The following is a 22,640-nucleotide window of genomic DNA, read 5'->3' on the forward strand; positions in this document are numbered from 1 at the left end:
AGTATCTACAGACACAAGCAACAGACCATCAGAGAAGGTTAACCCACCAGAGTGTAAACAGGCAGATCCTACTTTGGCACAGAGTGATTCTACTCCTTCCTTACGTCCTTCTAGAGTTAGGAAAGTGTCATCTAGATATCACGATTATGTTCTGGGATGCATTGTTAGGCTTAACCCAGAATAGAGAATTAATGGCACTCTTATTTAACTGGACTATTTGTTGATGTTTTGGATTTTTGTTTCCGAGTTAGTCCTGATTATCTATTCGGCTACAAAAGACGTTCGAAGACATTTTGATGCATTTAGGTGTTTAGATTTCGTTTTGTTACATTCTGTTTGAATCAACGTGTATTTCAAAGATGAGAGGAATGTAGTATACGTTGCGGACCTATATTGTAGGAAGACATGCAGAGTTGTGTCATAAAAAATGAAGGAAATGGCGTGTTGATTGAATCTAGGTTAAATCCGTCTGTTGTTAATGCTATTTCATTGCGGTTAGATCCGAAATAGTCTACAGGTGTGATAAGGTGGAAGACATGCAGGAGACGAGGTGACTTTAGTACTAGTTGCTCTATTTGAATATTATACCCAATTCGGTTTATGGTTTTGAACAACAAACAGAATATGGACAAAAAAAAAGCTTACCAAATTCATGAGAAAATACAAAACCACTGAGATGTAGACAATAAAAAATATTGCTGACCACCGTGAATGGCTGTATGAAGGCATCATTACATCTGGATAACTGAAACAATAATTAAGAATTAATTAATTAATTAATTAATTAAATTTTTACTAAAATTACAATCAATTCTTGTATAATCCTAAATAAAATTTAGATTAGATTTTATACCGTACACCGGTGGCTCAGTTGGTTGATCACCAGGTTGCCGTTCTGTAGATTGTGAGTTCAACTCCGGACGAACCAACACTCAGGGACGTCTCAAAAAAACTGAAGAGAAAAATTATCCTTTTCAAGTCTTCTAGGATAAGGACTATAAACCGTAGGCCCCGTCTCACAACCTTTCCTGTTAATCCACACTGTGGCGCAGGACGTTGAAGAACCCACACCCCCCGGTATCGTGGTCTGTTCTCCTTCCACATACATGCGAGGGTTGGGTGGGTGGATGAGATCAAACATGGACTGACAGCGGCTGCCAGAGGCGCCTTTACAAGCTGACGACCGATCTCACCCTAGAGAAAAAATTGTAAACCGCCATGAGACTTCGATATATGTGCGGTATATCAACCCTAAACCTTAAACCATAAAAATGCGTGTATATTATATCTAACAAAACACTTGAAATTGACGTCCACTCAAACAAATGTGCAAAATGTGCTCCCCATTTAACCCAATGACTCCTGGGTGTGAGACTTATAGATTTTACTCTGTACACAAGACGATTTTACTCATCAATGGGGACTGTCCAGGGCAGTTCAGGTGTCAATGGGTTAACAACCACTCCCCATTTAAAATCCACTCAAAAAACAGTTACTATGTCCCCATTTAACATCCACTCAAAAACTCCCCATTAAACCCACTGACGTACTAGCTCTGATCCGCCGCGCCTCCTACATGTATGACAGAAACTGACTTATTTAAAAATTCAAGTGTGTACAAGTAAAGAGTCAGTAGGTTGAGGAACCTCTTTGTGCTTTGGGCCTGGGCCCAGTTTTTTTTTTTTTTAATTTTTTTCACAAGAGACTACAGCGGCAAACTATGTCAACTCATCCAGCCCTTGGTACATTGCTTCAAAATTTATAGCGAAGAATACTTTATCAAAGTTTGATAAATTCCATGCTTGAAAGGTTCTGCCTGTGACAGGTTCATTTCACATGATTCTCAATTTTTTTGTGCGGCCAATATACTTGTAATATCATTGACACTATCAACCTCGTGACGTGGAATGCTGAAAACGCCTTACATTATAAATAACTAGACAGAGAGAGACAAACAGACACAACAACAACAACAACAACAACAAACAGTAAAACAACAGGCGAGTAGGCTTATCGAGTTGGTATGAGCACCCATTTCTTTTTAAAATAGTCTTTCGTGTTTTTAATTTTCCTTTCTATTTCGCACTTGAGAACAATTTTGTTCTTAAACCCAGTAATTTCTGGATTAATTTGGCTTCTTCTGCAGTCCCACAAAAACAATTTCCCAACGATAACAAAATAATTGAGTAAATTAAGTAAAGGGCATTGTTGCGATATTATTCCATATAAAACATTTTCCAAAGAGAGGTGTACCCGTTGATTGGATAAAAAATGCCAGTAAGACTCAAAATCAGTCCAAAAACTGCACAGATCATTCGGTCTAAAACCGATTTTGTGCAATTTTGTGTTAGTGTAGAGTATAGAGGTAAGAACTTTGTATTGAAAGGCCTTGACGTATGATTCGAGGGCAACACGGTGAGGTGAAATAAAAAAGTGTTTTATTTGATCAGAAGAAAAATTAGAATTTCTTTGCAGTGTATGGACTATATAGGGTGACTGCGCTTTCTTTCCGACAAGAAGTGAATAATAATCTTTTGATTTCTTTTCCAATACGTCAAAGACGTTGTATTCCGTCAAAAATGTGAGGACTGTTATAGACGGAGACTTATTGGTGCCTTTTAAATGGGGTGGTATAGAATGACGAAGGCCGGCCCACAATTTTGTACTTTATGCAGAAGCATAACTATTTCCACATACAACATCGTGAAATTGCTTTCTGGGGTTAAAAACGTGAGCGCCGCTTTAGGGCTTGGCTAAATCTAAATATTATTATATTCTTAGGGTGTGTTTTTTAGGGGAAATCAAAAAACGGATATGTAATCTCGGATTAATGGATTCTTCAGTGTCAAAAAAACGCAAAACCCTAAAATGGGTTATTTTCCATGACAATGCAAACAAACAAAGAAACCCAAGGTTGCGTGCAATTTCAAAAACAATTGGAAAAATTCTTCAATGAAAATGCCGCCAGAAAGAAAAAATACCTTAACGATCGATAAAAGAAATGACGAAAAACATGCAGAGGGTATTTCTGCATTTTTTTAGCTGTAGGAAAGGTGCTAACAATATTATTGCAGGAAACCTAACTATTTACGACCTATTCATTTCTTCGATCGTACGGTAAAAATGCGAGAGAAAAACATTTGGGCTAAACTGTCACGTACGGTAGCTGTTGTGTTTCATTTTTGCATGGAAAACCTCTTGTCAAAATTACTTATTTCAAGTCCTTTCACAAAAAAACGCTGAAGTGATGAATCTCAAAAATCCGGATTTAGATTTAATACGAAATACCCTCCTCGTGGATACTTTGGATTCATGATCCGTTTTTGGATTTCGCCAAAAAAAACGCAAAACCCGTTTTCGAATTTTCCCAAAAAAATGCACCCTAAAACAACTATTCACCTAAGTGTCGGTGGCTAGTAGTGAATATTTACCTCGGCGATTCGCAGCTCAGTAACTTTGGTAAATAGCTGTTAATGATCATTTAAATTACCACTCAAAGATAAGCGAACCACCTAACATGTTTTAAACTAGGTGCACACTAGTTTGCATTTGAAACTTGATGCATTAACTAAGTGCATTTACATTTGCATTTAATTGAACACAAACACAAAGTTACCATGTTCATCAAAGTCGCTATCTGATGCAATAGCACTTTTATTTTGGGCCGTTAATTTCAATGGAATACTGTCTCATTTCCTTTGACAAATCACTTGCCATGTGGCTTACACATTCAGCTTATCTTCAGGTCGCATAGCCATGCATTGTTTTAGCTTGTTTTACAGTTTAGTGTACTAGAACGAGAGTAATATCTGAAGCAAGTCAAAATCAATTCCAGTGACCAATCTATTGAAAAACAATGAACTGTGAAGACACTGTGGAGATGGTCATAAATAACAGTTGAAACAGATAAGAAAAAGGATATAATTGATAGCATCAACATTAGAAAGTACCGGTATAGAGGGGGACATTGGGATGTATTAGAAACCGAAAAACCGAAGAAAAAATCATCCAAAACCGCAAAAAAATTCGGCCAAAACCGAAAACCGCATACAAAACCGTCAGAAAACCGATACAATGGTGACAAGTGCGGCGTACAGAGCAAACTACACTAACACTTTATTTCATCAAAGTATTTGTGAATGTCATGGACTTGTCTAAAGCCTTCATATCTTTTAGTACCTGCTAAAATCATAGGCTTTATTTCTGCCGCTCTCTCGAGCCCGGACTTTGTGGGCTCATTTTCCGTAAAGCAGCTGGTAATGGAGCCAAGTTAACTTAGGAGAATTTGCACACAAGTCCTCTCTAAAATTGCAATTTTGCAATCGCAAAAAGCTATAGCTCTGGAAACTTCAATCAAAACTCTCTAATTGAACATTTTTATTTGATAACTAAGACCTGACAGTTTGGAGATTCGAATGGAATGTTTAATCTTGGTCTAAAACATGCGATTGCATTGAGGAAACTAACCGGTACTGTTTGTTACTTGTTTTACATGGCAGCAGGAACTTGCTCAAAAGTGTAAATATACACTTTTATATTTCTTCGCGCGCAACCCTAAAGGAGATTTTCACGGCTACATATGATTGCGTTTTGCCCAGAACACCTTAAGAGACCAAAATCCGAAATTTACACCCCAAGCGAGACGACGAGCATCCCTCCCCCTTTTTGTATGGGAGTTTCATATTTTTTTTTATTGCTGATGAATTGCACCGTGGTTGAATAAAGATTAAATAAATAGATAACACTCTATTCGAGATCAATTGCGGCTCAAATCTAGGAAAAACCGGAACCCAAATAGGACAAAATAGAAAAACCCAAAAAGCACATCGGATAACAAAACCGAAAAACAGCTCGTGGTTTTTACGAAAACCGAAAACCAGATGCGAAAAAGCGAAAAGCCCGCAAAGCGCAATGAACACCAAAACCGAAAAACCGAAGTCTTTCGGTACAACAACCGAAAACGCGATCTAAAAAATAGACAAAACCGAAAAACAGAAAATCCAAATTTCCCCCTCGGTATATAATTATAGAACTATACATACTTTGCAGTGGTCAGCAACACAAACAGGCTTATGAAGCTCCTCCAAAAACTGTTAAAGAACTAAACAATATTGAAAATGCATCAAATCTTGAAGAATTTGCAAATCCTAAAATGTAACACATGTAAATTGGAGAAAATTAAAACTCTTATGGGAAGCCATGTGACCCAGTGGTAAGCGCAGCAGATTTGCATGCAGTTTCCCTGAGTTCAACACCCAGATCGGTTAGACTCTGACTTGTGTCTGTTGCTCTCAGATTTAACAACAACATTGGCAAGTGTTAGTTGAGCAGGTACAAAGGCCTAACCCTAACCCTAACCCACAAATCCTCTTGCGGGAGGTTTGTTTAGGGCTAACAACCCTCTACTGTAAAAAATAGTGTTACAGAACCATCGAGGAGAAACTCACAACAACCGGTCCTGGGGGAGGTAGGGTCTTCAAGAAGAAGGTTAATGACGCGGCACAGTGAAAGAAAATCCGAAGCCTTGAGGCCAAACGTACTACTGACGCCCAGGAGGACCATCAGAATTGGACATTGGACTATGAGGACTATGTACGAGGCAGGAAGAGCGGCACAGATAGCGAAGGAAATGGAAAATCATGGTATTTCTGTTCTGGGTTTGAGCGAAACGCGTTGGAATCAGGCAGGGCGGCTAACGTTATCATCAGGAGAAGTGATTTTGTTTTCTGGTCATGAAGAGGACGGTGCATCTCATACGGAGGGGGTTGCATTGATGTTATCAAGGAATGCTGCCAAAGCCCTAATTAGCTGGGAGCCAGTCAGCTCTAGGTTTGTTAGGGCCAAGTTTGCGACCTAGCAGAAGAACATCAAGGTTAGTATTATAAAGTGCTATGCACCTACAAACGACGCAGAGGAAACCAAGAAAGAGGAGTTCTATTCCGTATTAAAGGATCTTATTGATAAGAAATGAGAGAAAGACATTACCATCGTCATGGGGGACTTCAATGCTAAAATAGGATATGATAACACAAGTTATGAAGAGATTATGGGAAAGCACGGTCTGGGTGAAATGAATGAAAATGGGGAGCTGTTTGCTAACTTGTGTGCATTGAATCAACTAGTTATAGGAGGTAGCGTTTTTCCACAGAAGAGGGCACAAAAAGCTACGTGGGTATCACCAGACCATACTACGGAAAACCAGATCGACCACCTTTGTATCAGTAAGAAATTTAGGAGAACTTGACAAGACGTCCGAGTCAAAAGGGGAGCAGACGTGTAAAATGTAAATGTGCGCTTAGTTGACCGCTCCCTACAAGGGCTTTTCAGGGTCAACCGGCTCAACGGGATCGGACCGAATGCATATGAAGGCGCCCACGGCTGCCGCCATATGTGTGATCTCGGAGCACCGCAAACCCAGCCAGATGTAAATGACTGGGAGTCGATTTTGAGGAGGGAGGAAAACCGGAGTACCCGGAGAAAAACCCTTGGAGTCAGGTTGAGATCGACTGAAACTCAGCCTCCATACGACCCGAGGCCAGAGTTGAACCTGGGTCACAGAGGTGGGAGGCACAATTGATGACCACTAAACCACCCTGACTCTCTTGACGTGGCATCTGACCATCACCTTGTTGTAGCCACCTTGAAATTGCACCTTAAACGGCATGGTCAACCTACTGATCCCAGGACGCGTTACAACGTGGACTTGCTAAGGGAGACAAAGATGAGAGACAAGTTCCAGGCAAGTATGTCAAACAAGTTCCAGGTGTTGCAGGATTTATATGATGCAGAGGGAGTCACTGATATTGAGACGGAGTGGAAAAGAGCAAAGAAGGTCTGGACTGAGGCCTGTGAAGAAACCATCGGTAAGAAGAAAGCCACCCACAAGGACTGGATGTCTCTGGATACTATGGAGAAGATTGCGGTTCGGAAAAAGGTCAAAGCCGAATTGAACAACTGCCGAACCGAAGCTTCGAAAATAAGGGTCCAGGAGCAATACGGCAATGCTCACAAGGAAGTGCGGAGAAGTGTTAGAAGGGACAAGAGGGTTTATATAGACAGTCTGGCTAAGGCAGCAGAGGAAGCAGCTACAAAGAGAAAATATAAAAGATCTATATAGCTACACAAGAAGGCTGGCAGGAAAGCAGCAGCGTGTGCAGAAGCCCGTGAAGGACAAACCAGGGAAGCCTTTGACTACAGCAGAGAAACAACTTAAGCGCTGGGCGGAGCACTTTGGAGAGTTACTAAATCGACCTTTCCCCGTAAGCACCGCAGATATTCCACCATCACACACTACTCTTCCCTTGAATTGCGATAAACTAAGTAAGTCAGAGATTAGGACAGCTATCCAGGCGCTGAAGGACGGTAAAGCAGCGGGGCCCGATGGGGTTCCTGCCGAGGCCATGAAGGGAGGTCTATCAACATCAGTAGATATCCTCCATAGGCTCTTTGCTAGGATTTGGAAAGAGGAGAGCATCCCTGAAGAGTGGCGGGAAGGTATTATCGTCAAAGTTCCTAAGAATTAAAGGAGACCTTGGAGATTGCAATAACCATACGGGTATTATGCTCTTGTCTGTTCCAGGCAAGGTGTTAAATAAAATACTTCTGGTTAGGATGAGGACAGCAGTGGACATCCTGCTAAGAGACCAGCAAGCAGGCGTTAGCAAAGACCGTTCATGCATAGACCAAATATGTACCCTACGTGTGATCATAGAGTTAACAAATCGAAAGTGGTTCAGCGTTGTCTGTACTCTTATCGACAACGATATTCGTCATCACAGTGGTCAAAATGTTGTGGACTCACGAGGTTTTTGTAATCACAATATTCAACGCTAAAGCAAGTTTTTATTTCGGAGCGTGACTTAAATCATGACACAAAGAAAGAGCAAGCGTTGTCTATTACTTTCTCGCAATATGATTGGTTTATTTCCGAAAATGGGCTTTCCTGATTGGCTAATAAATTGCATGACAAATTGACTCTTATCGACAACGGCAAATTAGCCAATCAGATTGCGAGATTACGAGCAATTGTGGTAAAACAATCATTGAAGTGGAATTCATCCTTATATGTCAACTTTGTGGACTATGAGAAGGCGCTTGATAGTATAGATCGTGAGACTCTTTGGAAGTTCTTGCGCTTTTATGGCATCCCAGAGAAGCTTGTTACATTGACTAAGTCTAGCTATGAAGGTTTTACTTGTCGGGTAGCCCATGAGGGTCAGCTTCCACATTCATTCGAAGTGAGGACATGGGTACGACAAGGCTGTCTGCTATCACCCTTTCTATTTCTACTGACCATTGATTGGATAATGACATCGGTAACAAAGCAGGTAACAACGGAATACAGTGGAACCCATGGGAGCAGTTGGTTGGACGATTTGGATTATGCAGATGACCTTGCCCTGCTCTCCTACAACCATCTACAAATGCAGGACAAAACTTTAAGGCTAGCAGAGGGATCGGCTAAAATAGGCCTGAGGATCAACAAGGTAAAGACTAAAGTATTAAGGATTAACACCACAAGTGAGGTACCTGTTGTGGTCGAGGGGCAGCCTCTGGGGAATGTCAAAGAGTTTCCATATCTCGGGAGTGTTGTAGTCACACTTAGAGGTACGGACAAGGAAGCACTTACAAGGATTGGAAAGGCTAGAGCAGTGTTTATCATGTTGAAAAAAGTATGGGCATCGAAAGAGCTATCTGTGAGAACCAAACTTTGCATATTTAGATCAAATGTGAAGACTGTTCTGCTTTACGGGTCAGAAACCTGGAGAACAACGAAGAGGATACAAAGTAGAGTACAGAGTTTTGTTAATAGCTGTGTCAGAAGAATTTTTCGCGTTTGCTGGAAGGATAAGGTAACCAACAAGCAGCTTTGGAAACGGGCGGAAGAAGAGCTAATTGCGCTACAAGTAAGAAGGAGGAAGTGGGGCTGGATAGGCCACACTCTACGGAAGCCAGCGAGTAACACCACGAGGCATGCTCTTTCATGGAATCCCCAGGGGGAGAGGAAACGAGGGCGCCCTAGAGATTAAACAGCTAGAGGAGAGATTTGGAGTGCGAGGTGGAGGAAAGCGGGCTGACCTGGACAGAACTTGGTAGGAGGGCCGAGAACCGGGTGCGGTTGAGGAAACGCATCGATGGCCTATGCTTCGCAGGGGGCAAAGGGCATAAGTAAGTAACCAAGTAAGTAGTGAGACATCACTACATCTTTAAAATTATTTTAGTTAGTTAAAATTCCATGTTTCACTTTTCGCTGTCTGCCTTTATATTCGGAGGGTGTAACGTTCAGGTTGAGGGTTAGGGTTGCAGGTCATTGTTTTACTATAACTGAAACAACCTAAACATTTGCAAAAATGCTTAAACATTATTTTTTTAGGTCTCATGTTAGCATTAGTAAAGATTTGGATTGTTTCAGCAATGGTGAAACAATGAACTGAAATCCTAACCTGCAACCTGCAGTTTAGACCCTATTCGTAACATTAGTTTTAAGTAAACTTGTAAAACAGCCTCCTGGAATTCAGACACTGGTTGTTAGTGTCTTTCATTTTCCATTTTGCTGTTATTTTCTTTACTGATTTCTGCTTGTAGTTAGCTCCCTGTTTAGTCTAGAATTTGATGAACAAACCTGGACGTGTCGTTTTCCTTTGTTTTTATTTGTTTGGACAATTCATACCATGTTACATAAGGCCATCGGCATTTAGTCACGTGATCACAGTGAATTTTTGCTTTTGCACGTGCTCACAGATTGATCTTGTCCTTCAAACCGTTTTTCTGTCCGATATCCTGCACAGAATGTAAGTTTTATCCTTTGTGGTATTTCCTTATTAGTTGTTCTTTAAGTTTATTTGTCATTTAATTTTATTCTGTCTTAGTTTTCACCGTTCATGACGAATCAAAATAGCTTTCGATGCCACGAGGTTGTGATGTTTATTCGAGTGGAAATTAAAGCTACAAACGTCAATTATAACGCGTCGAATTATTGTGCGGACACAACATCGTGAAGAATTCTTTTGAAATCAGACGAGAAATAGAAAGGGATCTATTTTACCTGGATTACGTGGGCCACGAAAGCTTCGAGCTGCCTTCAGTGCAATGGACGCAATCAGTGGATTGGATCGCGGCATAGTGGATGGAGGAACAGACCAACACGATCCAGGTTTGGAGATAAATTTAGTTAATGCTGGAATCAACCTGCCGGTTTACGCTAGCCAGAATTTACCCCTGGATATTGGTATCACAGCCTCTACACTTCCTTTTGTGGTTAACCCACCCCCAACACAAAGAGCATTCGAAGGATACTCACTCCGTAAGGATCCTGGTCCAAATACACAGATTGATTTCAGCGAAATTGCTCGCCAACGAGAAATAAGTGAGAAACAGAGGCTTGCTTCTTCCTGGAATAAAGTTGCCAATTATGTTGAGGCCGAGACCCAGCAACTGCGCACTTGTCTTTACTCAAATTGGGACCCTGTATCAGCTCGTAAGAGGGTAGATAGTTTGAATCTTGCTTGGAAATCCTTTGAGGCCACACATGCGAAGTACGTGCCAGGCATACAGGAAAGGAAGCGCCTGCAACAAGTTGAGCAAAGGTTTAAGGCCCTCTAAGACTCAATGAATGATTTAATCGAAGAATGTGAAAGGCAGCTGAAATTTGACCAAGAAACCCACAAATGTGATGATGGAATTTCTGTAAGTGGAAAATCGCGCCAGAGCTCAACTACTTCAAAGACCTCCTCATCTAGGAAGGAAAAGTTACGTGCAGCACTTTTGGCAAAGAAGAAACTGGAGCTAGCCCAGAGAAGAGCTGAGGAGGAAGCTGAATTAGCCAGACAGAATGCAATGAGAGAGCTGAGACGATTGGAGGATGAGGCTGTTTTAGCTGAGCTTGACTGGAAGATCGAGAGAGACTTTGATGAAAAAACCGGTCAGCTGGAAACCGTTGATGATGTCGATAAGGTGCAACCCCAAGACAACCTTAAGCCTCTCCCTAAAGAACCGGAATCAAGAAGCTCCAAACCTCCTGAGCCAACTACGCGAGAAATGCCAGACCTTATACCTGTAGATTACTCCACCCCGTGCGATAAACTGCCAGCTACTTCAAAGTCAGCACCTTGGAATGGTAACTTAACCGCAAGGGAGCAAGGGAAGGAAGCATCACAGGCCCCCAACAGTCAAAGCCTACCATATGAAGTTCCTGGCTCTCTCCAATTCAATCGTGAGACTGCCTGTGATACTAATCAAGAGCAGAACACCCCCAAAGACCATGTAGCAGCCATGTGGAAGGTGCAACTACTCAACGGCATTACTCCTACTCAGTTTGGTGGCAATCCAGCTGATTTCCCCTTCTTTAGAGATCAGGTCCGTACACACCTTGAGAGTGAGCTTCTCACTGATGCACAACGTGTTGAATATTTACCAAAATTCCTTAAAGGAAAAGCTCTGGAGGTAATTGAGCGAAATAGAGGATGCTCTTATTACGACCTCATGAGAACATTGGAGGAACGTTTTGGTCGACCTGTCCAAGTGTCACAGGCCTACATTGAAGGTCTCGTATCCGGTCCTAAGCTTGTTCCTGGTGACAATGTGAGTCTGCTTAATTTTTCTGAAAAATTGAATGCCGCTACGAAGATCCTCCAGGGTGATGTCGAACGTGAGGCGAGCGTTGCTACTAATATGAGGAAAATTGTTAATAGACTCCCGAATGACCTAATTGCAAAATGGCAGACTGAAAACTACGAGATTGTCAGCCGCCACAGGACTGCACGTCTGCAGGACATTGCCAAGTTTGTTAAGAAGCAAGCTTCAATCAGAAATGATCCAGTGTTTGGATTGCACGAACAAAACGAGAAACAAATGAAGAAAACAAGGAAAGCAGGAACAGTTCAGAAAATAGGAAGGTCCCACCACCGCCACGTCTAAAGGATTCCACTATCTCCTCCACCCAAATAGATAAGCCAACCAGAGAAGGAAGTTCAGCTGCCTGCGCTATTTGTAAATCTGCCCCTCATCGATTGCAGCAGTGCCCAGTCATCAAACAGTGTGACCGTGTAGCAGTAAGGCGACAATATGCAGCATCATATGGGTTCTGTTTCAACTGTGGCCGCCATAAGCCCAATCACAGCGGCTCGTCCTGTCCTGAACCTCCAGGCTGCTCCAAGTGCCCCGGGCATAACTTGTCACTGTTGCACAAGGAGAACAACACGGGACATCGCTTCAGGCCGAAGAGGAACACTGACTCAAATGGCAATGTCAGCCAAGAAAATACTCCTGCTCCTACCATGGTTCCCCAACAAGGCGCAGAACAAGGCGTACGACCCCAAGGCAGCAAAAACCATCAAGCAGCAGTAAGCTTAACCAAAGTTAGTACTGCGAAAGCTCAAGTCCTGTTGAATGTAGTGCCCGTTACGGTTACAGTGGAGGATGGCAACTCCCTTTCCACGTATGCATTCCTTGACAATGGGTGCACCGACACCCTCATTGATCGCGAGCTTGCCGATCTGCTTAATCTGAAAGGGTCTTCAGAGCAAATTGGTATCAAAACAATCAGAGGTAGTGAAGAATCAGTGGAGACTCAGCGAGTATCGTTCACCCTCGGTCCTGCAGAAGGGTGCGGCAGTGACATAGAAGTCGATGAAGCATATGTGCTCTCAGACCTTAATCAAACGGAGCAAGTTTTACCAGAGACAGTGGATGTCAGCGAGTATCCACACTTGCAAGATCTGAACTTCCCAGAAGTTGACCTCCATCGGGTGTCAATAATTGTAGGGAACAATGTCCCTGCTGCGCACTTGCAAAATGAGGTCAGGGTACCTCCAAACAACAATGGCCCCTATGGTTACCGATGCCCACTTGGCTGGAGCCTTGCAGGGCCCCTAACCAACAGAGAAAGAGGGAAGGCAGCAGTTAACTTTTTGTCAGTTGGCATTCAGCCTGTTGATCAGATAGAACGTTTCTGGAAAATCGAAGATTACGGAGCGGCCAAGGAGAGGGACAAACCATTGTCAATCGAGGATAGGAGAGCATTCCTTGAGGAAACTACCACCTTTTTTGACGGGCGTTACGAAGTTGGTCTTCTGTGGAAGGACGACGAGCCACAACTACCAAATAACCGCGCCCTGGCAGAGAGGCGAGCAGAGATGCTCAGACGGCGCTTAACTAGAGCTGGTAATGAGGAAACTGCGGCAAAATACCGAGCAGTTATGACTGAGTACATCTCTAAGGGGTATGCTCGCAAACTTACCCCTGAAGAAGCAGCCAAGGAGAGATCGTGCACATGGTATCTACCCCATCATCCAGTGACTAATCCCAATAAACCTGGAAAGCTTCGCATTGTCTTTGATGCCGCAGCTGAGTTCGCAGGAACGTCTCTAAACAAGAACCTTCTCCAAGGCCCGGATATGACCAATAGCCTTGTTGGAGTGCTACTGCGCTTTCGCCAAGGAAGGGTTGGGCTGGCTGCAGATGTGGAAGCGATGTTTCACCAAGTGCGGGTGCGAAAGGAAGATCAAGACGCCCTACGCTTTCTGTGGTGGTCAGATAACTACACTGAACCTCCAGATGTCTATGTCATGGAAGTACACATATTTGGTGCTACTTCTTCTCCCTGTGTTGCAAATTCTGTCTTAAGAAGAACTGCCTGTGACAACGCAAAGGGGTTTAGCCCCGAAGTCCCTACAATTGTCGATGAAGACTTTGCAATCAAGGGAGCATCTAACTTAGTCGAAATTTTGGGACGTGGTGGATTTCGTCTAACTAAGTTCATGTCCAACAGTAAGGATGTCATGTCCACAATACCTGTTGAAAGGAGAGCGTTGCCAGACCTCAGTCTTCACCTGGATGAGTTACCGGTGGAAAGGGTCCTTGGAGTCCGTTGGTTTGTGCAATCTGACGAGCTAGGCTTCGAAACCAAGAACTTAAATCGTCCTGAGACAAAACGTGGAATCCTTTCTTCTGTCTGTTCACTGTATGACCCTCTTGGTTTTGCCGCGCCTGTGGCCCTTACTGCAAGAGCTCTCATACAGGATATCTGGAAGGCAAAAATAGATTGGGACCAACCACTGGAAGAGCACTTCTTGAAGCGATGGAGATCCTGGACCACTCAGCTGTCATCTCTGTCTGAGCTACGTATCCCACGCAGCTACTTTCCTCCTGAAGGGGATGCAGCCAAGTGCAAATTGCAGCTACACATTTTCTCTGATGCTTCAGAAATCGGTTATGGCGCATCAGCATACCTGAGGATTGAGGATCCAGATGGTCCTACCCATTGCTCGTTTATCATGGGAAAGGCCCGAGATGCTCTAGTGAAATTCACAAGCATACCCAGGCTTGAATTACAAGCAGCAGTCCTTGCTACACGCCTAAACAGGATGCTGAGGGAGGAGTTAGACCTGTGCATTCAGGATACTAAGTACTGGACCGACAGTGAGATAGTTCTTCACTATCTGAAAAACGAGAAGCGTCGATTCCAAACCTATGTCGCCAATCAGGTGCAAGAAATCAGAGAAAATTCAAAACCAGATGAGTGGAATCATGTGCCAGGTTTTTTGAACCCAGCAGACGAGGCCTCACGGGGCTTAAACCCCTCAGAGCTGAGCGTAAACCACCGCTGGTTACGAGGACCTGAATTCCTTTGGCAGCCAGAATCACTTTGGCCTAATGCAGACCTGAACGAAGTCCCAGACTCAGCCCTAGAATTGAAGAAAGAAGCTCACACCAATCATGCCGATGTAAATACCATCCTCGCTTCTTCAAAGGCAAATGCCGTCCCACAGAGTTTGACGATTGTAACAGCCAAGGAGGTTATAGAACGGATACTCAGCAGTTGCTCCAATTGGAACCGGCTTAGGCGTCAAGTAGCATGGTTGATCCGCTTTATTCACTTTCTTCACAATAGGAAGACCGTTCGGACGGGTCACTTGATCTTAGAAGATTACGATGCCGCCGCCACCGCGATTGTAAGAATCATCCAGCGATCATCCTATCCTCAAGAGATCAAAGATCTAAAGACCAGAGGTGAAGTGAAGTCATCTAGTAGCATAGTGAGCCTTAACCCGGTACTTGATGACCATGATATTCTGAGGGTGAAGGGACGTATAGTTCACCCACCAGTCGCTGATGCTGCCGGAAATCAGATAATTCTGCCAAGAGACCACCCCATACCGGCTATGATGGTTCCCCACACACACGAGTCAATTGGTCACCTGGGATGCGAGCACGTTATATCCAAGGTCCGCGAGAAGCTGTGGATTCCTTAGATCAGAGTGCTGATCCGTTCTATTCTTGGAAAATGTATCCTCTGCAAAAGGTTAGATGCCAAGCCAATGATCCAGCAAATGGCACCTCCCCCGAGAAGTCGCATGATGGCGTACAAACCTCCCTTTTCATACTCGGGTATGGATCTTTTTGGGCCTCTGTATGTGAAGCATGGAAGAGGCACGGCGAAACGTTGGTGCTGCTTATTTACCTGCATGAATACCCGCGCTGTTCACCTCGAATTGGTTCAGTCAATGGGCACAGATGACTTTATAATGTGTTTACGAAGATTCATTAACCGTCGTGGTGAAGTGACTGAGATAAGATGCGACCGTGGATCGAACTTTGTTGGAGCAGAACGCGAGTTGAGAGAAGGGCTTGAAGAGTGGAACCAGCAACAGATTGATAGTGAGCTGCTTCAGCGAGGGTGTAAGTGGATCTTTTAGCAACCTACCGCCTGAAGTATGTCAGGAGTTTGGGAGTGCCTGGTGCGCAGTGCTAAGACTGTCATAAAGGCAATCCTTGGGGTACAAGTAGTCACAGAACCAGTTCTTCAAATCCTGCTGACAGAAGTTGAAAGAGTACTAAATGGGAGGGCCCTCACCGCCAATTCAGATGATCCTAACGACTTACAGCCACTCACACCTGCGCACTTTCTCATGCAGAGGAAATCCATCTGCCTACCTCCAGGCGTATTCGAGAAAGCAGACCAGTACAGAAGAAAGTGGAAGCAAGTCCAACTTCTTGCTGACTTATTTTGGAAGAGATGGGTGCGCGAATACCTTCCGACCCTGCAAATCCGAGGAAAATGGCGCAAAACCCTTCCCAACCTGAAGCGAAACGCCCTAGTTCTGTTGGTTGATGATAAGGTACGAAGAGGTCATTGGAACCTTGGTCGTGTCTTGGAGGTTTACCCTGGACCTGATGGAATGGTGCGCACTGTCAAAGTCAAGACCAAAGACTCCGTCCTTATACGACCAATACAGAAGCTCTGCCTGTTAGAGAATGACTTTGAAACCATGAAGAAGGAACCTAAATAGACTTTTGGGCATCCTGACCGGATTGTCCCAAGGCGGGCGGATTGTTTAGTCTAGAATTTAACGAACAAACTTGGACGTGTCGTTTTCCTTTGTTTTTATTTGTTTGGACGATTCGTGCCGTGTTGCGTAAGGCCATCGGCATTTAGTCACGTGATCACAGTGAATTTTTGCTTTTGCACGTGCTCACAGATTGATCTTGTCCTTCAAACCGTTTTTCTGTCCGATATCCTGCACAGAATGTAAGTTTTATCGTCTGTGGTATTTCCTTATTAGTTGTTCTTTAAGTTTATTTGTCATTTGATTTTATTCTTTCTTAGTTTTCACCGTTCATGACGAATCAAAATAGCTTTCGATGCCACGAGGTTGTGATGTTTATTCGAGTGGAAATTAAAGCTACAAACGTCAATTATAACGCGTCGAATTATTGTGCGGACACAACACTCCCACTTAACAAATATTCGCTTTTTACTCTCTTTATTCTGTAGTTACTAAAACATGGAACAACCTAAACCACCTACAACCACCTAAAACTACCTAGCCCGCGAGCAAGCTCTCTCGTGGGGTGGCGGCGGGCAGGGAGGAGAGAGAGAGAGAGAGCTAGTGATCATGGTTGTTTCCCATTTACAAAAAATTTCCGGAAGTTTCGGTGGAAATTTCCAACGGGTGAAAAACGTGTTCCATTTAACTCAGGTCCGTTCGTCGCCCATTAATTGCGATTTTACTCGCCAAAATTAAAAATATGGCCGTGAATAGCCTGGAACTGGTAAGACCTTTCAAAACTTGTAGATGGAACACACATTTTCAACGGGAAAAGAGGACTACCTTTTCAGACGTCCCGCTGCTCCCGGAAATTCTCGAGTGGAGCGAACCAAAGAGTGGTGTACCATTTACAAACGAACCGGAATTTCCGGAAATTTTTTCTAAATCGTATACGATCTCATTATTAAATTTGAATATCTGCGTCCAAAAAGTGGAGGCGAAATACTGATTGGCCAATTTAATCAGGTGATGATGTAATATATCTTTCAAGCACGCGATTTCTTAACACCAACAAAATTGGCGGACAGTGTTGATTTCGTCTGTAAAGCTTGCGAGAATTTTTCGTTACATTTCAAGTCTCGATTGAGTTTAAGACCCGAACAGCGTCAGGCGGTGGAAGCTTTGCTTCAGGGCAGAGATGTCCTAGCTGTTGTACCGACAGGATATGGCAAAAGTATAATTTTCCAGGTTTATGTTGCTGCCGCCGTTCTTTCACTTTAAGAGCAGCGGCTGCTCTTAAAGTGAAAGTACATCAACCAGTTTTGGTCGTTTTTCTTTTAGGAAGCATCATCGATGACCAGATCGAAGAAGCAAAAGGTATGGGAATATCTGCCGCATCATTATCAGGCGTAACTGATGATGAATTGAGATCAGTGAAGTTTCAGCTATTGCTTGCCCTAGGGGAGAAGGTGATCAACGACCGCTTTCTCGAAATATTAAAAGAAGAGGCTGTGTCGAAAAGTGGGAAGGGTACGCAGGGACGGGGGACGTAAGGAGGTGGGGACGCAGGGACGTGGGGACTCGGGGGCTCGGGGACTCGGAGACGTGGGGACTTGGGGACAGGCTTTGATCCTGAAATTTGTTGCGTATGGTAATTTGACACCATTGGGTTTCTTGTTTTCACGCACGCAATGAAATAGGAACAGTTTTTTTGCCTCTAATAGCAAATATGTTGTTTGTTTCAATAAGTTTTTCGCTGGAAAAGGTTTTTGTGAGATTTTCCGGCCTTGTGAATTCATCAAGTTGTGTGATATTCGAGCTTAACAAATTTGCATACATGGGTTGAAATGTGATACACGAGGATTTTTTATAAAGATGACAGGAATGTTTTCTTTCAGTCAAATGATTGATAGGAAGCCAAGTTTTTCACTTCAGGAAAAGATCTGTTTTGTCATTATAGTGTAAAATGAAGTTTATTTGGGAAGCCAACAATATTTCTTTAAGTTCGTGGTTAATCAAAGACTTGCTACTGCGAAGATTGTTTACATTACTCATGCTTTTTGGGAATTTTGAGTGTCGTGAAATTAAATCATTTTGCGTGACATAGCCCCTTAACACTAGTAAACATCTTTCAACAATTTCTTTAATCTAACCCGAAAACATGCGATAAATCTGTTTTTGTATCTCATAGATGTTTAGATTTTCAGTTACAAACTCTGTTTTGATTGTTGCTCAAGTTCACCCTGAAGTCAAAGTAGATATGTTTCTCAGGAACCCGACAAAGAAGGCTTCCAGACCCGACAGATAAAATGTAAATATTCAGTTAAGTATTACAGCACTATTAAAAAATTGGCGCGGGAGAGGCGCATGTGACTACTGCGGAGATGTTCAAGGGGAGAATATGGAAGAAGCAGAATAGCTGTTAAATATTCTGTTATGTGAATAGGGGTAGCTGAATCACCACAGCTTTCATATCGGTAGTTTCTCGACCATTGAAAAATTTACATCGTTTTTCCCTGTCACGCAACAAAAAGATAAATTTGAAACCGTTCAATGAGAAAGGCCAAGAACTTGGAGAGTTGCAGGAAACAAATTCTCAGGTGTGTGCGGTACTTCCTTTCTGAGATGTTTTTCACGGAACTTATTATTTATGTATGGCGGTGCCAAAGCGCTCCACTAATAGACGAGTTCGCGCTCTTGATTGCATCATGGGTAATCAGGGCAACATGGCGGGAAATTCAAAGGTTTGTATGGAAATTCAAAGTAAAATATACTGTACATGTCTCTACTTTACAGACTTTCGCCTTCATAAACCCAACAAGTAAGTTCATGTCCACAACTGAGATGAACTAGACTTGGTATCCGTTCTTTGGAATTCCTAAATATTGCCTTGTTTGTCTCCATACATTCTCTTTAATTTTGAACCTTTGGAATTACAGGAAATGTATGGCAGAAACTCTTTTTAATAAAATAATTTCTACAATAGCCATTCTCTCCAAATTTATTCTGCCGCACCTTTGAGCGCATATCTTCTGTTTTGGAAAATAAAAAACCCAAAATGGCATATCGTGAATAATTTTCATCGTTGAACTTCTATACAACTCCATCTTGCCCTAATTACCCATGATGCACTCAAGAGCGTGAACTCGTCTATTAGTACGTGGCGAAACAACAAAAACATCTAGGCAATCGTTTACTTTTCGCTCACGAGATAAAATACAAGTGTATGCCAGAACACAATTCCTAATGTACTTGAAACGCTCAAACTGCTGATATTCATTGGAATAGACATTTTTTAAAATCAAATTTGCTTTGCCTCATGGCGTTTAAAGTGCTGTACAGGGTTTGCATTCTCGAAACGAAAGGCGTCACGGAATTGGAAACTTGAAAAAAGAATTGATTTCTAAGTCATCTTCAACCTCCTATAGATAAAAATTCAGATGACCTCTGCGAATTTGATTAGCTCACCGTGAAAATCATCTATAGTTTGACAATCATGTGCTACTTGAAATTCCAAAAGCTTTGTTTATTTCGTATACATGCTCAATATTCCTGCATGGTGGAAGTGGCTCATGTTTTTGCTTTCCTTCAACGGCTCATTACACGTATAAACGGGCTCAAATGACCGGTTAGAAACAAAATATGAAAGTTGCGAGAAGTGCTGCAGCTGCTGTTAGATATAAAAACCTCACTCAATCAAATCACAACAGATCATCGTCTGCGAAACAAGATGGGCAAATCATCGTACTGTTTGCAGAGTCCGGTCTTTGGTATCCTTTGTATGCGGATTGGCTCCGAAGTGTATTCTATTGTTACATACTCATTTTCGGAAAAACCCACACAATGGCAATACTGACTACGCGCATGCGCAGTAGTCACAAAAACCAAAGACGGAAGTTTCTTGGCTAAAAAGTATGTTGTTTTACTCTGAAAACGACGAACGATTAAGGGTGCTTTCGATTGGGAAATCCGGATTTAGGTCTTAAAATCTGGATCTTCGGATTTCCAGTCGAACACAAAATCTGAAAACGGATTTTGTCGCAGATTCACTAATTGGAACTCCATGTCGAGTAAGGATTTCAATTAACAAAATCCGTCGCAAAATCCATTTTCGGATTTTGTGTTCGACTGGAAATCCGAAGATTCGGATTTCCCAATCGAAAGCACCCTAACATTCTTTCCCGTAGTTCATTCAGTTGACACAAGGTGATCATGTGCACTTTTATGGTTGCCTAGAACATGATCAATTTATTCCTTTTGACAGAACATCATGACCTTCCCCTTGTTTCAGAGTCAGAGAGTGCAGAATTTTTAGTGTTTTTACGATCGATTGTCATTAATCTTTCGATGAGAATTCGATTCAGGGTTACCTATAAAAACTATTATTTTTTTCTTCATCTGTCTTTTGGCTTGCCCTTTTACTGCTAACTCCCGGCTTTTACGGTTCTTTTTGGTGCTAACGTAAAGCCACAAATATTTTTTGACCTGACATCAGATTAGACTGAAAAGAAGAGGAATTATGAAGCGGAAACAACATCTTCAGTCCTTCCTTAGTGTGTGCTTAGTGCAACTGCAAGACATGCAGGAAAACGTGCGTCAGAGCAATTTGCAGTTATAAAGTTTTCTTGCAGACTATTTAAAGAAGAAACTAGTGAGCTTTACTCAAGAGCGTATTTTGCTTTCTTTGAACTGAATTTATTAACAAAGCTTAAAAAGCTAAAAGATCTCAAAATGGGACAGGACATTACAAAATAATTAAACATGTTAGCCAAAAGGCCTCTTCTGGCACGACGTCTGGGTGACCCCTCAAAAGGTCTTAAATGACCCTGCACTTGAAACAATTAACTGGAACGCTGCAGTTCAATATCACCCAACCCAGTGCTTTCTGTTTGTGTATAACACGTACCACAGGCAACCCAGTGTACGCTCATGGAGCTGATGGAGTTTAATATGGTATTCGATTGTTTGTGAGTGGTTGTAGATGTTTTTGAGGTGGTTTTACGTAGGTGGTTTCATGTTTTAGTAACTACGCTCTTTATTCAAACTTGCTTTGAGATTATTCAAGAGGAGTAATTCTCTATGGACTAGCTTAAATGGTGGCTTCATTCTGTAAGACTGCACTTTTTGCCAAAAATAATAAATTGCCATGATCTTTAGAATTTTAAGACTATCTTTTGGCAAAAAATAATGCTGATTTGTGAGAGATGCCTCAATGTTATCTTGGGACGTTCTAGAACATGCAGTACCTGATACATTGCGGGGAAATTATATGAACTTTGAAAAATCTTTATGTCACGTGTGGGAAGAGGTTGCATAAATTATGCAAGACCACCAAATCAATCCCCATAATTCTTGGTTTTCACGTGACGTCATCAATACTAAAAAATAAGGAATTATCAATTCTTTTGAGATTTTAGTTTATTTAGTTATTAGAACAGCTGAAAAATTGTCTTGTCACAAATTTTCAGTTTGACAGGGTTGTTCGTCTTGCGATAAAGCAAGGTTGAATTTCTAAGCCTTTGCGTGACACGATATTAAGGGTGTGTTCGATTGTCCATATACAAGGAATAGAAGTTAAAAATCCTTCGTTTTTACAGAGATGCACATGAAAATTGTCAAACACTTGATAAAATGCTATTTTAAACGTAGCTTTATCATCCATGATGTTTCAAAACGCCAGACATAACGTTTTAAATCATCACTTCACATATTCTTATTCCGGAATTGGGTCAATCGAACGCGCCCTTAAATTGCGGTCTAGAATGCTATCACGTAGGTTTAAAAGGTTACTTATCGCCGAGATTTTGCAATCTAAACAGTCCGTGTATGAGAATAGGTACTCACATAGATGTTTAAGAGCCCTCAGAAGACGACTGCTGGCTTTTTATAGCAAAACTCGATAACATATACTTTTGTCAGCTTCCGGCCGCCATATTTGTGCCCCTGAGAGGGACACAAATATGGCGTCTCTATACAAAGCCTTATAAATTTGAATAAAACATTTCTTCGAATATCTCCCGCACGAAACATCACACAGACCTCAACCTTTGTGAGACTGTTTAAATATTCATCTTCTTTTATCTCTTTGATTCTTGACCTTAATTGGTGAATGGTTTTGATGATGGTTTGACAGTGAAAACCGGCAATTCATCCAAAGTTTGCATGCCAATATATATAATTTTCATATTAATTAACAATAAAATTTTCAACCAATGCCTGCTACATTAAAGTAACCATATTTTACGTCGATAACTCGTAACAGTTATTAAACTGACAAACCTGAGGTTGACGGTGCGCTCATTTTACTCCCCCCTCTCCATCAGTGCTCCGATTTAGGGGTATTTAAAGCTACTTAGCAATACGGAAAGGAAA

At 42.2% G+C, this 22,640-nt stretch overlaps 1 protein-coding gene across 1 annotated transcript in view; it reads right to left on the reverse strand.

Moving 5' to 3' along the window:
* The window catches only part of LOC138047365 (two pore channel protein 1-like), a 66,735-nt gene that overhangs the window by 33,914 nt on the left and 10,181 nt on the right, over positions 1-22,640 (reverse strand). The window contains exons 8-9 of the mRNA XM_068894191.1: positions 5,043-5,101; positions 646-745 (exon numbers count right to left, since the gene is read on the reverse strand). Of these exons, the coding sequence (XP_068750292.1) occupies positions 646-745; positions 5,043-5,101 (159 nt within the window). The remainder of the gene's footprint in view (positions 1-645; positions 746-5,042; positions 5,102-22,640) is intronic.

The sequence above is a fragment of the Montipora capricornis genome, chromosome 4, assembly GCF_036669925.1.
Source record: "Montipora capricornis isolate CH-2021 chromosome 4, ASM3666992v2, whole genome shotgun sequence".
NCBI lineage: Eukaryota > Metazoa > Cnidaria > Anthozoa > Scleractinia > Acroporidae > Montipora > Montipora capricornis.